Source organism: Neofelis nebulosa, chromosome 16 (genome assembly GCF_028018385.1).
Source record: "Neofelis nebulosa isolate mNeoNeb1 chromosome 16, mNeoNeb1.pri, whole genome shotgun sequence".
NCBI classification, from domain to species: Eukaryota; Metazoa; Chordata; class Mammalia; order Carnivora; family Felidae; genus Neofelis; species Neofelis nebulosa.
In genome coordinates, this window is record NC_080797.1 from 28921239 (window position 1) to 28936575 (window position 15337).

The 15337-nt window shown below is 56.2% G+C and overlaps 1 protein-coding gene across 2 annotated transcripts; it reads left to right on the top strand.

Moving 5' to 3' along the window:
- Window positions 1-395: 395 nt before the first annotated feature.
- On the top strand, window positions 396-13570 carry LOC131498306 (transmembrane ascorbate-dependent reductase CYB561). Of its 2 annotated transcripts, none has more exons than XM_058705422.1 (6): window positions 396-550; window positions 8708-8925; window positions 9869-9967; window positions 10277-10380; window positions 10862-11019; window positions 11261-13570. In XM_058705422.1, exons 2-6 carry the CDS (start codon window positions 8721-8723, stop codon window positions 11451-11453), a joined length of 759 nt encoding a protein of 252 aa, XP_058561405.1. In that variant the 5' UTR covers window positions 396-550; window positions 8708-8720; the 3' UTR covers window positions 11454-13570. The 2 variants fall into 2 exon arrangements, with proteins under 2 accessions (XP_058561405.1, XP_058561406.1); XM_058705423.1 differs by having other exon boundaries at window positions 8711-8925.
- The last annotated feature ends 1767 nt before the right edge of the window (window positions 13571-15337 follow it).

Below are 15337 nucleotides of genomic sequence, written 5' to 3' on the forward strand. Positions count from 1 at the left end.
CCACTCCGCAGCGCCCCCCCCGCCGCGCCCGCGGCCTCCGCGTCAGGCCTGGGCAGGAGGCCGCCACACCCACGGGGTCGCACACCCCCTTGCGTCCCCGAACGCGGGATTCCCGTAGGCCGGGTCGCGAGGCTCGGATTTCGGAGGTTACCCGAGCTCGGGTCCAGAAGGCCGGGGTCACGGTGGCCGCGGCTGTCACCCCTCATCGCCCTGCGCCGCAGTCCCTGTCACGCGGCGTCAAGGTCGGGTCCCGGGACCTGGCGGGGCCGCGTCCAGACACCTGGGCATCAGTAGCGGCGGGGCCCTGCAGTAAGCGCGGGGACGTGAGGGAAGGACTTCCGGCGCCCCCTGCCCTCAGCGTGACCCCCGCCGCGCCGCCCGCCTTGCGCCCCACCCGCCGCCCTGTCGCCATGGAGACGCCGTAGCTCCGCGGCGGGCGCGGCCGCCGGAACCGGCTGAGCGGCCGGGGCGCGGCGTGGGAAGCTCGCCTGTGGGTCCGCGGTGGGGCGCTGCGCGGCGGGGACGAGCTCCGGGCCCGGCGCCCGGCCAGGTAGGCGGCCCGGGCGGGTGGGTACGAGCCGAGCCCCCGCGCGGAGTCGGGGAGGGGGCCCAGGTGCGCCCGCAGCGGGACGGGCCCGCCCCCCGCGCCGAGCCGCCGTGAGTCCCTCATCCGCCACCGCACCCGCCGCTCACCTCACCTCAGCTGCTCCCGAGCCCCACGCGGCTGGGCCGGAGGTGGAAGAGCTGGCCGTGCTCCTTGCTGGAGCTGCCGGCCTCTGGCCCTGGTTCAGCCTCCGTGCCAGTCTGCGGAAGTTAGAACCGAGCGGCAGGTGACCCCACGCTTGTCAGTGGGCTCACGGCTGATATTTTGCCACGTTCTAGAAACGAGCTGGGGTAGATGTGGATCAACCACCATTTGCCACGACTGTTCTTTTGAAACCTGAAACGGGCCCAACTGCTTTGCTGGTGGCGGGCCCTCCCTCAGCTTCGCCTCTCTCCTCTTGCGGGTGAAATGGCTAGCTAGGAGATCCCTTCCTTGTTCTGGAACATCCGCAGCTTAGTGGTGTGAGGGTAGGAGTTCCTCGTTTGGGAAATCCTGGCTCGTTGGATTGGGCCTGGTAGGCCCCTGAGCTGTGGGGACAGGGGGTGCAGAAGTGAGCGGAGGAAGGGGTCCCCTGCTGCCTTTGACACCTAGGTGATGGCAGGGCCACCTCCACTCTCTGCCTGCTCTTTCCCCCAGGGCTCCACAGAGAAGGAGACCCTGTCCCCAGCTTTTCTCCTCGAGGTGGCCTCTCTTCCGTCATACCCCGGAACTTGGCAGTCTTTGAGGATTTTCTGAATCTCATTAAAGGAAGCTCGTCTCAGGATGTCTGGATTCTATTTGTTTTCACAGCAAATGAAGAAATCCCAAAGCTTTGCCACCTTCTCTTAGATACCTTGATTTCTCTTCTGAAATTGGGTTTGAGGCAGAAAATACCGAGAGAAAACTCGTAAGTGCCAAAGTGAGACCCACAGAGAGAGAGGGCTGCTGCCACCCCACCCCCACGCAGGAGGAGCCTCCCGGACTCGGAGGTGGAGCCTGCCTGCCCCACGGCTTCCCGCCCTGGCCGCCTTCCCTGGGCCCGCAGAGCTGGGCTTCTGCTAAGGTGGTGTGCTTCAGCAGCACCAGAAGGTATTGGTGGAGAAAGCTGCCCCAGATCCAGGGTTTTCTGCCCAGTGGGGGACGGAGAGTGGACAGAGGGGAGTGTGGATTTATGAGAGGGGGTAGTGCTGCCATCTGGCTCTCTGTGGCCCCAAACCTCTTGTGTGAACAACTTCTGATGTGTGACTCTTCACCTTACTCTTCCCAAGGTGCTATTAGGACCGGATTTAGTTTTTGTTAGACTGTTATCTGATTATCTACCATGTGGCAGGCACTTTGCTAACCGCTATTACATATTTATCCCACTTATTTTTTGCCAGGCCAGTGAGTAATGAGGTGGGACTATCGATAGGGGACTATCGATATCTCCTATCTTGTGGATGAGGAAGCAGGCTCAGAGAGGGGACTTGGCTTGACCAGGACTGCAGAGTCAGATGCAGAGGGGCTGGCTTTAAAAATACATCCGTTTGACCAGAGCTGCATTCGTGGGTCGTAGGCACTTTTGCCTTGCTGGGACCCTTCTTCCACTAAAAATAATACCAATTTTTAAAAAACCCTATATTTTACAACAATTAAAAAAACCCTATATTTTACAATTGTGTTGGTATAAAGACAAGTATAATCCAGGCCAGATTAAAAATTAAAACATTTTCTTCAGCACTAAGTTTGTTTCTCCTTCTGATTTTAGCAGAAATCATAACATTTTTTGTGGGTCCCTACAAGTATTGGAAACCCTGGCACCAAGCCCACTGTACCTAATGGAGAACCAGGCTTTGCTTTCTTCCTGCGGGCTACTTGGGGCCCTGCCTGACAGCTCAACCTTCACTTTGCTTTCTCTTCCATCACATTCTAGGGCATTCTAGGGCAATTGAGTCATCCCTTCAATGCGGGGGGAGGGAGGGTTGGTTAGATCTTAGAAAAGATGTAACCTCTGTCCCCAATATAATCTTGCCTAACCCAATTAAAACCCTGCTGTGGCCAAGGAGGGCTGCAGCCAGGCCAGGCTGCCTGCCTCCAGGCTCTAGGACATGGGCAGTGTCTGGTCCTCATAATGAGATTAGGCCTGGTGGCCTTTTAGCAAAACTGTGGGCATGAGGAGAGTGATTCTCAGCACGTTCAACCCCTGCGGGTATCTCCTGTCCCTTTTTGATGACATTAAGTGGAGTCTGACTGCAAGTTGGTGTGGGAGGGGAGGGGTGACTGTCTCAGCCCAAAGTTCCAGAAGCTGCCAGAGCTGTCACCCCCGTCTTGTGCTCTGACAGGAAGGAGGGTGGCCGTGTAAGGGGCTCTGAGGGCTATCAGAGCCTCCTCTGCTTCCATAACTCTGGTCTGCCCGGCAGAGGGGAACTTTGGGGTGGTGAGTGGCAGCTTCAAGGCCCTTGATCCTGCCCCCCACACTTGTGCTCTGGGAACAAAGGAGGCCCGGGGTTCTGGGGGCCAACCCAGCTGGCAGGGAAGAGAGTGTTCTCACTGTCTGGTTTGGGAAATGAAGGGGCCTGATTCAAAGGCATTTGCTTGCTAGGGAGTGAATCTCAACTGCTTTCAAAGTTTGCACATGCAAAATGTGTTTGTGGATGGGTCGGATTCCAGCCAGAGTCAGCAGGATGCGGTCTCTCTTCAGCAATTGGAAGCAGCCCCTCCTTGCACAAAGATAGGTTGCCAATGACTTGAACCAAATAGGCAACAGGTGAATGCCATTGCTGAAGGAATCTGGATCTTTCACACTCGGACCTTTTGGACTGCGGGGTCACCTGTAGGCAAGGCACAGACAGGCCTGCCCGAGGCAGGATGGTCTTGCTTGGTGTGAGCTTTCCTGCATCCCTCATACTTGGGCTGAAATCACCATCAAATTGGAAGGGAGGGTGGGGGAGATGGATTGGTCCTCCATAGTTCCAAAGGTCATCCTTTATCTGTGGCTTCCTCCTGGTTGCCTCATTACCCGGATGCTTAGTTCCCTAGGACAGGTGGGGCAGGTGAGCTGCCTTTGGAGCAGTTGACAGGAAGATCTCATGGAGCAGCTGGCTCATCCTCCTGCCACCCCGTCTCTCTTAACTACCTGTTCCCATCCTGCTTCCTTCGCTCCCAGGAGAGCTCCCAGGGAACACTGGTGCTTGTTGCTGTGGTGGGCTTAAACCGCCTTAGGAGCATGGTTTCCTGAGGGGTGAGGGGTACAGGAGGACTGGCCTGGGACAGGGAGAGACCTCCTTGGAGCTCTGTTTCAAAGCGACTTCTTTGGCAAATGCCCATTTGGATCCTTGATTGGCTTCAGTATTTGGAAAGCATGAGAGCTCCACCCTAGATTCTTGGCAAAGCCACACTGCCACCAGACAGCCAGCTGTTCAGGGAGTGCCACCTCAAGGTATTAAGGTGGGGAAAACTGTCTTCCGTGCGTATAGTGGAAAGTGCTCTTGGCGGCCTGAGTTGAACTTGTGGCTTGAATTCTTACTACCCTTTACTAAGAAAATCTGCATCTGCTGTGTAACTTGTCTGTAAGCTCCTTGAAGGCAGGGATCAAGTCTGATCTGTATAGCTCCGGTGTCCAGCAGTATTTGCCAGCACACGGCAGGGGCTCGATGAACAAATGAGCAGCTATTTGCTGCTGGTAATTTGGGGCACGTCATTTATCCTCTTTGAGCCCCAGTGTCCTCACGCATTGATTTGGGACAGCACTCCTCTCACCATAGTTGTATGGCGAAGGTTCCGTGAAAGAATGCTGATGATCATAAGGGAAGGGAAACAAAAATAATGTAAGAACAGGGAGGGGGACAGAACATAAGAGACTCATAGATATGGAGAACAAACAGTCTGCCGTGAGGCCCCTGGCATCCCCCCAGCACGAGCGGGCACCCCTGCTCTTTGCCGCGGTGGGTGCAGACGACATCAGCAGTCTGCCTTCCTGGGGAGTTCAGGGTGGAAGTGTACAATGCAGAGCGGCAGAGCCCCCCGTGTGGTCACCTCACTGCTGCAAGGTGTGATTTCTTTTCAGTGCCACCAGCTACTTCCCTAGTTCACAGCAGACACTGACTGAGGTCCTACAATTTAACTCCATCCTGACACTGTCTACCTGGAGATGGCAGGTTAAGGGCTCAGGCCCACGAGACTGCCCCCACTTCAGAGGCCAGTCGCAAACCCAGGTTGGCACCTGTGCTTCCGACCCACCTGCTGTAGATAAGAGGTTCCCATGGCCTTCTCCTCAGGTTCAGTTAATTTGCTAGAGCAGCTCACAGAGCTCAGAGAGTTATTTTACTTATTAGGTTTATTACAAAAGGATGTGACTCAGGAACAGCCAGATTGAAGAGGTAGGTAGGGTGAGGTCCGGAAGGGTCCAGAGCACAGGAGAATCTATCCCCAGGGAACTAGGGTAGCCGTCCTCCCCTCTGGAAGCTCCTTTTGAATTTTAATGGAGGCTTCAGCACAGAGACAGGGGTGATTAGATCATTGGCCATTGGTGATTGAACAAATCTGCTGTCTTCTCCCTCCCTAGAGGTTGAGGGGTGGAACTCAAAGGTACAGCCTTCAGTCACATAGTTCCCCTGGCACCCAAGCCCCCCCCCCATCTACAGGTTATCTAGGGGGCTCAGTAACATAACAGAAGACAGCATTAGGGCTTTCTTGGGAAATTTTAGGAGCTTTAGAAGTTTTAGGAGCTCCATCATATATATATATTTAATTTAATATAAATTAATATATATTAATATATATTTAATTTAATAAATATATATATTTAAGTTTTTAAATGTTTATTTTTTGAGAGAGCACAAGGAGCACAGAGCGGGGAGGGGCAGAGGGAGAGGGAGACGCAGAATCCGAAGCAGGCTCCAGGCTCTCAGCTGTCAGCACAGAGCCCGACACGGGGCTCGAACCCAGACTGTGAGATCGGGACCTGAGCTGAAATCAGAAGCTTAACCGACTAAGCCACCCGGGTGCCCCCATCCTATATATTTCTTATAAGTCATAACATCACAGCCCTGAAGAGAACCTTGCTCTGGTTTCCGTCTGCCTCCTTAGGAGACTGGCCGGGAGGGAAACATGCTGGCTCTGGCTTGCCCGGCCACAGAGCAGCTCCGAGATACAGGGGCGACGATCCCCTTTGCGGCCCTGAGCTCCCTCTGCTGTCGTTGGTTATTCTGCTGGGCTGGGAGAAGCTGTGGCAGGTCTGCCAGCAGCAGAGCACGTTCCTTCTCTTCTTCCTGATTCAGAGCTAATCAGATTCTGACTGTGCCCCGGGCTCTCTGGGGATAAATCTAATAAAGGCGGGGAGGACGGAGAACAAGTGACCCGAGGACAGCCTCTCTCCGGTAGATTTTTCCTGTTAGAGTTAGGGCAGAGGAATAGATCCCCAGGAGACCCAAGGAAGAGTAGGACGCGTTCCTTGGAGGAGGCACGACAGCAGACAGGCACAGGCGAGCTTCGTGGCAGGCAGGCAGACTGCCGACGGGGGTAAGTGGGCTCCAGGCCAGCGTTGGGGATGCAGAAGTGGGGACAGAGAAGAAAGAAATGTCCCTTTCAGGTTGTGGGGCAGGTGGATGGAGGGGAGGGTGAGTGGCAGGGAGTCGGAAGAGAGGCGCAGGGAGTGAGGCAGAGTGTTGTGAGAGCCAGGGAAGCTGAGTGGACTTGGTGAGAAGATGCGGGGCTGCAGATGGAAACTGAGTTAGGATCGTGTTACAAGTGTTGCCATTTCACTGGCAGGCGCCCCCGTTTGCACAAGGTGGGACAACATCAGGTGGGGAACTGGCCTCGGCCTCGTCCTCGTCCTTGTCCCTGGCAGGTCTGGCGGGTTAGAAGGGGTACAGAGATTGGGGTGGAAGCTCCATGCTCTGGCTGGGGTGGTGGCAATGAAGATGGCCAGGAGGGAAGTGATGGTGGGGACCCTGGGGGAGAACCCCGAGGATTCGGTGGCCTGTCTGTAGAGGTGTCAGCGTCGGGACCAGGAGGACAGCCGCAGTGGCCACCTGCACGAGGTCAGGATTGGATTCGGTTATGACGACAATGGGCAGATGAATTGACTAGGGATGTGCGGAGGAGTTTGAAGTGTTTGCTGATGTCGGTAGAGATGTATGGTGGGTAGCTAGAAATGGGGTTTGTATTTGGGGGAGAGGACAGAACTGGCCCTAGATGTAGGAGTTGCCTTGGGTAAAGGTGACAGATATGGACGGTGGCAAGAGTCTCAGAAATAGGGGTTCATTGTCTGCCAGGGCTTCTGGAAACAGGTGTTCCCACCTGCTATGGGAGTGTGTTTGGAAGATCATTTGATAAAATGTCAAAAACCTAAATGAGAACATAGCCTTGCTGCAGGATTCCATTTCTCCATTTAGGAATTAATGAGACACATGTGCAAAGGTGATCACATGGTGTGATTTATTTAGTGAAAAACTGGAAGCTAGCTAAATGTTGAACAGTTGGGATTGGGGTTTGGTTAAAGTGTGGAACAGCTGTATGGTGCAGTCTTGTGTTGTCATTGAGACAATGATGTGAATGTATATTCATGGACAGGAAAAGATACACAGGATCTACTGTTAAGGTAGAAAAGCAGGTTAGAAATCGGTATGTCTCTGTTTTTATAAAAGAATGTATATGTTTGTAGAAAAGATGTAAGGACACACATGAAAATGCTGATTATTTGTAATTTTTTCCCTTTTTATGTTAATCTGTATTTTACTGTAGGGAGTATGTATTAGTAACACTCGCCACTGCCCCCAACTTTTTTTAATGGTGAAGTTGCCAAAGTTTGTCAGATGTGGCAGAGAGAATCGGGGGGTAAAAAGAGACCTCCCCAATTACTAGTAGAAGACCGGGCCGACTGGACACTAGTTCTTGAGCGGTACAGGGTGGAGAGAGACAGCAAGCGCTGGGTGTTACAGGGAGACCCAGAACCCATTAGGCCATGTCTCTGCGCCGCTGTCATTCTCTGGAATGTTTCCACTGCTGCTGGGAAAGCCCAGGACCCTGCGGGCAGAGAGCCTCTTTCTGTGGGCTCGGGACCCTGCAGCACTGAGGCAGACAGATGGAGGAGGCCATCCTTGTTCATCACCGGCCTCGTGCCCTGGCTGCCTCTCCTGACTGGGCGTGCGGGCCAGGCCTGGGCTCCGGGTCTGGAGAACTATCCGATTCAGGGTGAAGAACTTGCGTGAAGGCCATCCTGACCCTGGGGGAGGCTAACATGGGGGTGCACTGGGCAGAGGAGCCAGGAAATGCGCTTACCACACACACAAACACATGCACACACATACACACGCATGCAGGTGCACACACACAGGCACACATGCACAGACCCCTGAGCAAGACTTTCCCAAGCCTCCTGGAACTGCCACTTTCTTATCTGTGGCATAGGGACAGTACCTGCTTTACTGTCCCATACAGGATGGTTATGAATTAAGTGATGTGTATGAAACACCCCATGGGCTCTGAATGCCAAGGTGCTACTCCCTGTCCTGAGTAGGGGTGCAGACCTGGCAGGCCCTGAGCGTCGGGGGAGGAAGTTGTGGCAGGGGGAGCAGGCTGTGGGGCTGCTCCTGTTCCCCACGTCATCTTCAGGCAGGGCCAGAGCATGGGGGCAGCTGTGGGGGCTGCACCCAGGCTCCTGGGGAGGGCAGGATTTCTCCTTCTGTCGGCCACACGGCCACACACTGGGTGCATGGGTGCAGGGATGTCAGCTTTCTCGTTCTCTCTGGACGTACTTGTGACCCATCTGGAGGACAAACTGTGACTAACTCTGTACCTTCAAGGGATTTTCTCACTTCTCTGAACCTCCTCTGTGAGCCCCACCTGAGAAAAGCCAGGGCCTTGGGAAACAATGCAAGGCACAGGCACGTCCCCCCGCCTCTGAATCTGAAGGACCTTCACTTGCACCCTCACTGCATCTCATAGCCAGGTGCTGGCCTGTCTGTCTCTGGGGGAAGCGGGGTACCTCTGCTGAGCTGTACTTGAATCTCGGGAAGGGATGGGAGCACTGCTGCAGCACAGGGGCCGGGAGAGGTGGGTGGAAGGGGGCAGCGGGCATCGGGAGGCCGGGACGTAGCCTCTGGAAGCTGTGGGCCACTCTGAGCTTTGCTGTTTTCCCTCCAGCAGCTGCCTCAGCATGGAGAACCACGCAGGCCTGGCGGCCACCCCCAGGGCACTGCCTTACTACGTAGCTTTCTCCCAGCTGCTGGGCCTGATTGCGGTGGCTACGACCGGTGCCTGGCTCGGTCTGTACAGGGGTGGCATCGCCTGGCAGGGCGTCCTGCAGTTTAACGTGCATCCCCTCTGCATGGTCATAGGCCTGATCTTCCTGCAGGGAGATGGTGAGTCCCACCCTTGCTCCTGAGAGCGGCGGTTTGCAGGAACCCTCTCATCCCTGGGGTCTCCTGCACTTAGACACATCTAAGATTCTAGAAAAGACAGGAAGGAAGCTGGCTTGGGGCCTGGGAACACCAGGCATCCAAATCTAGGGGCCTGAGGCTTGTGGAGCATCCAGGGGTGTGCGTGTAGAGCAAGCAGCCCAGGGGCTGGGCTGTGAGCTGAGGCTGGCTTCTGCAGGGGTGGTTTGAAGTTGGAAGAAAAACGGTGAGTGTGCGTGTGTGTGCGCGTGTGTGTGCGCGTGCATGTGTGTATGTGTTGGGGGAATGGTGGACTTGGCAGAGCTGCAGCTCCTCTCTGGGGCAGGAGTGAGCCTGTGACTGGCCCCCACCCTGCCTTCTGTGTGGCCTGCTCTGGTAACAGGAAAGCTGGATCTGGATCTGTTTGACCCATTCTTCCTAGGGGCGGTCCTGGTGACAGCCATTCCCCAGCAGCAGATTCCTAAGAGGCATTCCCCGTGCCACCTGGCCCTGTCCGGCTCAGCCCTGTGAGGGGGATTAGCTTGGGAATCGGGTTCCCCACCTAGGGAACCTGATTGCGGAAGGTAGTGAGTATCTGCTCAGCTTCGATACTGGACTATTTGAGGACCATCAGAGCTAAGAGGTGAACTCAGAAGCTTGGTGACACCTCAGCGTGACTGCATGACGAACCGAGGACACAGCCCAGAATACACAGGACACTTGATAAGAAAGTGGTGGCGGCAGGGGCGCTAGGGCACACCTACCCGAGGGCCCCCGCCGGGCCCCACCGAGTCTGTTTCCTGTCCTACTGCCTGTGGCTGGGGTGCCTTGCCAAGCCCTTGGTGCGGATCACCTCTGCCAGCCAAGCTGCGTCTCCTCGCTGCCTGTGGCAGGCGGGCCTGACCTTCCCTTTCTCACTCCCTGAAAGCCCTGCTGGTTTACCGTGTCTTCAGGAACGAGACCAAACGCACAACCAAAGTCCTGCACGGGCTGCTACACGTCTTCGCGTTCATCATCGCCCTGGTGGGTGAGTTCCTGGGCACGGCTTTCCCTTTCCCCCACCTCTGCTTCTAACTTGGCGGGGGGGTGGGGGGGTGGGGGGTTGGTCGCCGCTTGACACGTCTGGTCTCCACGCCGGTTCTGTTGTGGTCCCGTCCCCATCCCTCCCGCGATCCCCCACCCCCCCAGGCATCCCTGGCTGGGACGCTGGGTGCTGGCAGCCCTCAAGCTGGGACCAGATCCCAGAAGTCCCGGCTGGTTGGGTTTCCCTTGGGTCACCTCACCCGCTCCCCTCCCCACCAGCCCTGTCCTCACATGGCCCCTCTCTCCGGTCCAGGCCTGGTGGCGGTGTTCGACTACCACAGGAAGAAGGGCTACGCTGACCTGTACAGCCTGCACAGCTGGTGTGGCATCCTCGCGTTTGTTCTCTACTTCGTGCAGGTGGGCGGTTCCGCGCCTCGGCGGTGGGGCGGGGGCGGGGCCGCACGAGGCCACGGCGGGGCCGCCTGTGCCACGGAAGGGCCCGCTTTCCCGGGCGTGTGCCTGAGAGGGAAGGAGGTGCTTTAGCACGGTTGGACGCTGCTTTCAGATCCCCAAGTGGGTACGAGAGCCAGGATCTCCCAGGCGAGGGTGCCTCAGACCCAGGCCGCCTTCCAGCTGACGCGGCACATGTGTCTGGCCGCGGGCCCGGGCTTCCAAGCGTTCGAGCGCGATGAACCGAGATCGGCCTCGAGTGCCGGGGCCAGGACCTTTCCCATAAGCGTTTGCTGCTCCCCCCACCCCTGCTCTCGAGATGAAGAAGGCCCAGCGGTGGGTGGACGGGTTCCCCGACTGCGTGTGGACACGGCCTACGTGGGGTGACCTCGGGTTGGTCAGACGGCGGCCGGCTCGGTCTCTGGCACCACCCCGCCTTTCCTTGTAGTGGCTCGTGGGCTTTGGCTTCTTCCTGTTCCCCGGAGCTTCGTTTTCTCTGCGGAGCCGCTACCGCCCGCAGCACATCTTCTTTGGCGCCACCGTCTTCCTGCTCGCTGTGGGCACAGCCCTGCTGGGCCTGAAGGAGGCGCTGCTGTTTAAACTTGGGTGAGTGTCCTGTGCCCCCACGGGCCTTGGGAGACGGAGCCCCGCCCTCTGCGTCTCTGGGCCTCTGCCTTCTGAGGCAGCTTCTTGTGGAGTTAGCGAAGCAGTGGTTTTCCTCTCCGGGCGGGGGACGGGTGGGGCTGGGACTGGAATACCACGCCAGCTTTGTGGCCTTGGTGTGAATGGCATTTGGGCCTGACCGAGACCCCTCGGGGGGCTTCTCCCTTCCACCCGAACCCTGCAGGGCCAAGTATAGCACGTTTGAGCCTGAGGGCGTCCTGGCCAACATGCTGGGCTTGCTGCTGGCCGGCTTCGGCGTGACTGTGCTCTACATTTTGACTCGCGCTGACTGGAAACGGCCACCCCAGGCGGAGGAACAAGCTCTCTCCATGGACTTCAAGACGCTGACCGAGGGCGACAGCCCCAGCTCCCAGTGACGGCCTGCCCTTGTCCCACGGGGAGGGTCTGGCTGCGGCTGGCCTCCTCAGTTCCGGGAGGTTCTGATAGGCGTCTTTGCCGTGCCCTGTCGAGGCCGTCTTTAGGCCGGGTGGCTCTCGGGGAGGGCTCGGCAGTGTCGGTAGGGACCGTGGGGGCAGCGTTCCCCCTCGAGCGCTGATTTCTGGGGTTTAGGGCTTGACCTCCTCTACTTTCTTCTCCTTGCTGCTGCTTTAGAGTCCTGTTAGTCATGCACAGACCCCTGCCCCTGTTGTCGCTGTCACCCCCTCAAATCAAGAAGCTTTGGGTAGAGTTTTGGGTGGTCAGTCCTGGTCACAAAGGCATAGATCCCTGAAGGAGATGCAGGGTGGCTCTCCCCTTGAGGCAGTGGATGCTGGGCCGTGTCCAGTGGCTGCAGAGAGCACAAAGCTGTGGGATAAACTGGGGCTTAGCGACAGGCCTGGCAAGGCCAAGACTTGCTTTGTGTAACACTGAATTCAAACCAGGAGTCTCGCTAGTCTGAATAACACGGTGGTGTGAATGGGCCCAGTCTTTGGCAGTAGAGCAAGTGATATTATGTGTAAAATATGTTGGTATTCGGAGCGAGGTTCCCCAGGAGAGGGGAGGGACTGGCCCCTGGGAAGCTCTGGAGATGTGGCTTCGGCCCAGCTGTGCTCTTGGCCTCCCCTTTCTTCAGTCCTCAGCCCCAAGATGCTGTGCTGGGAGAGGGACAGGGCACAGGACTGAGACAAACTGTACTTGGCGGCCGAGAGAAGGGGAAGGAGGTGGCCCCTCGCACTGGCGGGCTGGGTGGTGGGCTGGCCACTCCCTGCAGGGTCCCGGGCCACCAGTGCCCCCGGTGTCCCTGCCCTCACAGGCTGGCTCTGACTCGAGGCCGAGGGCATACGTCTTGTTTTTTTTTTTTATTTTTTATTTTTTTTAACGTTTATTTATTTTTGAGACAGAGAGAGACAGAGCATGAACGGGGGAGGGTCAAAGAGAGAGGGAGACACAGAATCTGAAGCAGGCTCCAGGCTCTGAGCTGTCAGCACAGAGCCCGATGCGGGGCTCGAACTCACGGACCGCGAGATCATGACCTGAGCCAAAGTCGGACGCTTGACCGACTGAGCCACCCAGGCGCCCCTGTTTTTGTTTTTAAACAAAAAACTGCCCTGTTGCCCCCTTTCCCTTTCAGTGGGGAAGGCAGGGCCGCCTGCTTCTGTCCAGGAGGAAAGCCTCATCCCCTTACCTAGGCCCATCTTTGCAGGAGGTTGGGACGGAGTTGGAATTGGGTTAATTCTCCCCAGCTGTGTAAGTGTGTTATGCTGCCACCTGAGTCACTCTTTGGATTCAGTCTGGCAGTAACGTGATCAGAGCATTGACCTTGTGCTTCTTGGACTTGGGGAATGCTCTCTTCTTGTTTTCCTCATTTTCTGGGCTTTGAGGAAATGACAGTTTGAGACAGACACAGCTTACTTAAGTGAAGAAATGAATGAGGTTTCTAAGCCCGGCTACTGTTCTGTAGATGGTTGCCTTTTTCTCACCTAACTGCTGCCTTAGAGAAAGGGGCTGGCCGCTTCTGATGCTCAGATTTCTAACCCTCCGCTTTGCCACAGGCCCTGCCTTAGGCAACAACGCCAGTTCTCCCAGCAGGTGCCTGCAGGTCCGGAGCCCTCCCTAGCAGGGCTGCCCAGGCCCCTCGGAGCCTCTCCCGGCCTCCCTTGTCCCTGCCTCCGCCGCAGCTTGTCTGGAGGCTACACCGCGTGCTCCGCCAGGAAGGGGCTCTGTCAATTCTTTCACCACCTGGCTCACGCTGAATAGCCAGGTATTTTACAGCTGGAGAGACTCCTGCTTGGACAAACTACCAAAGTACAACTGCGTATCTACCTGCCCCCCCCCCCCCCCCCCCGCCTCAGAATGCCACTTAGAGAAACGGAACCTTAAATTTGCAGTAAAAATCTGTAAACTGGTCTGTTTGCCAACGTGTATGTTGGATGATTAAGGAGGCCCCCTGAAAGCTGGTCCACTGTGGTTTATTTTACTTTGCCTGTGTCCAGTTGTCTGTGAAGTACAATGTAGTGTCGGTGCAACAGATGATTCAATAAATGTCTACAGCTGATCTCTGGCCTGTTCTCTTCATTCACCCTGGCAAAAAAGGGGCCAGTGCTTTTAGCGGCATCAGGCATGTGAAGTTAGTTCTACCAGGCTCGACAGAAACTGAACCTCCCCTCCCCCCACGCTGGGCACAGAAGGTAAAGCGATTCGTGATCTCTGTCATGGCCCAGGGGCTGTTCAGTCTCTGGACCCAGAGCGGGAGGCTCTTCCTCATGGTTAAAGAAACCCTTTTCCCAACCCAGAGACAGTGGCCTGGAGGGTGGAGCGTGGTAAGGGCCTCGGCAAGAAGTTTTCCCTAGTAGTCACTCAACTTTTTACCTTTTAAAAGAGATGTCTCTTTATTCCTTAAGGAGAGGAGCAAAGGTTTGAGAACGAGGCGAGATTCCACTTGAGAGCAGTTCCTAAGACCCAGGCAGGAGATGTGTTTATATGAAGTTGGGCTGGATCTCATGCTGGGATACACTGCGCTCCCGTCACCAAAACAAAACACTAGTTAAAGGGACCCCTGCAGCAAATCCTCTGAGAAGTAATCCTTGGGGAACAGGAGTCCTTCCTAACATTTACTTTATTTTCTGTGTTCTCCAGAGGTCTTTGCTTTCTGCATCTGTAGAATCTTTCTCCTGAATCAAGGCTTCTGTGCAAAACTTCATTCGCTTAAAAGCATGCAAAGCGGGGCGCCTGGGTGGCGCAGTCGGTTAAGCGTCCGACTTCAGCCAGGTCACGATCTCGCGGTCCGTGAGTTCGAGCCCCGCGTCAGGCTCTGGGCTGATGGCTCGGAGCCTGGAGCCTGTTTCCGGTTCTGTGTCTCCCTCTCTCTCTGCCCCTCCCCCGTTCATGCTCTGCTTCTCTCTGTCCCCCCCCAAAAAAAAAAAAAAAAAAGCATGCAAAGCACGTGGCATGATACATGTCCCAAGCTGATCGCTCAGTCAAGATCACAGCTGGCTCTCAGTGTGCGGGGAGAAGCAGCTGGCCCGTTTGCAGGCTGTCTCACTTCCGGCTCTTGTGCTCACTTCTGGATCAAGGGTCTTTGTGTTTGTGAATATTCAAATGATCCCAGACACGAAGGTCACGCCTCTCCCTCTAGACACGCATCTCCTCTCCTTCACCTCCTCAGGAGTCCCTCACCTTACTGGGTTTGGAACCCCCCGAGTCCCAAAGTTTTCAGACCAAGCAGGTGGTTGCTTCCGGAGTCCTCTCCTCTCCTCTCTGAAGGCCACTCTGGCATCTAGGGTGCGTGACTGCGTGCCCGGAGTTTTCCTGCTTCCCCGGCTCTGTTTGGGGGGAAATGGATGTGGTTATGCAACAGGGATGTTTGTTCAGCACAACGTGGTGTCTAGAGGAAGCGGTCTCTTCCCTTGCTTGTCCCTGCAGTAGACAGAGAGGTACCAGCCGGGCAGGAAACCCGCAGCCTCTCCATTTACAATGCAGCCGTCTAGCTCTCTAGACGGTGAGGATGGCAAATTCTGGCCAGATTTCTGAAGAGAAGATGAAGCCACTGGAAGAAGCTTTGACGGAGTTAGCCTCAAGGACTCTAGCTGGGGCTGTCCCCTCACCTCGGGCTCCCACCGCAGCCCGCTTCAGGCAGCAAGACGGGGGTGCGGGCCTCAGCTACTACAATGAAACAAGAAGAGCTCGGTGCTCCCTTGGTTTGGCTGGAGAGAAACTCACCAAAGAAAAAGCCTCTCTTTCTCAGCGGGCGCTGCAAGCCTTCACTGAAAGCCCCTTAGAACCGTCTTTTCTTAGCCACAGATCTCGCGAGCGCCTACAGCGC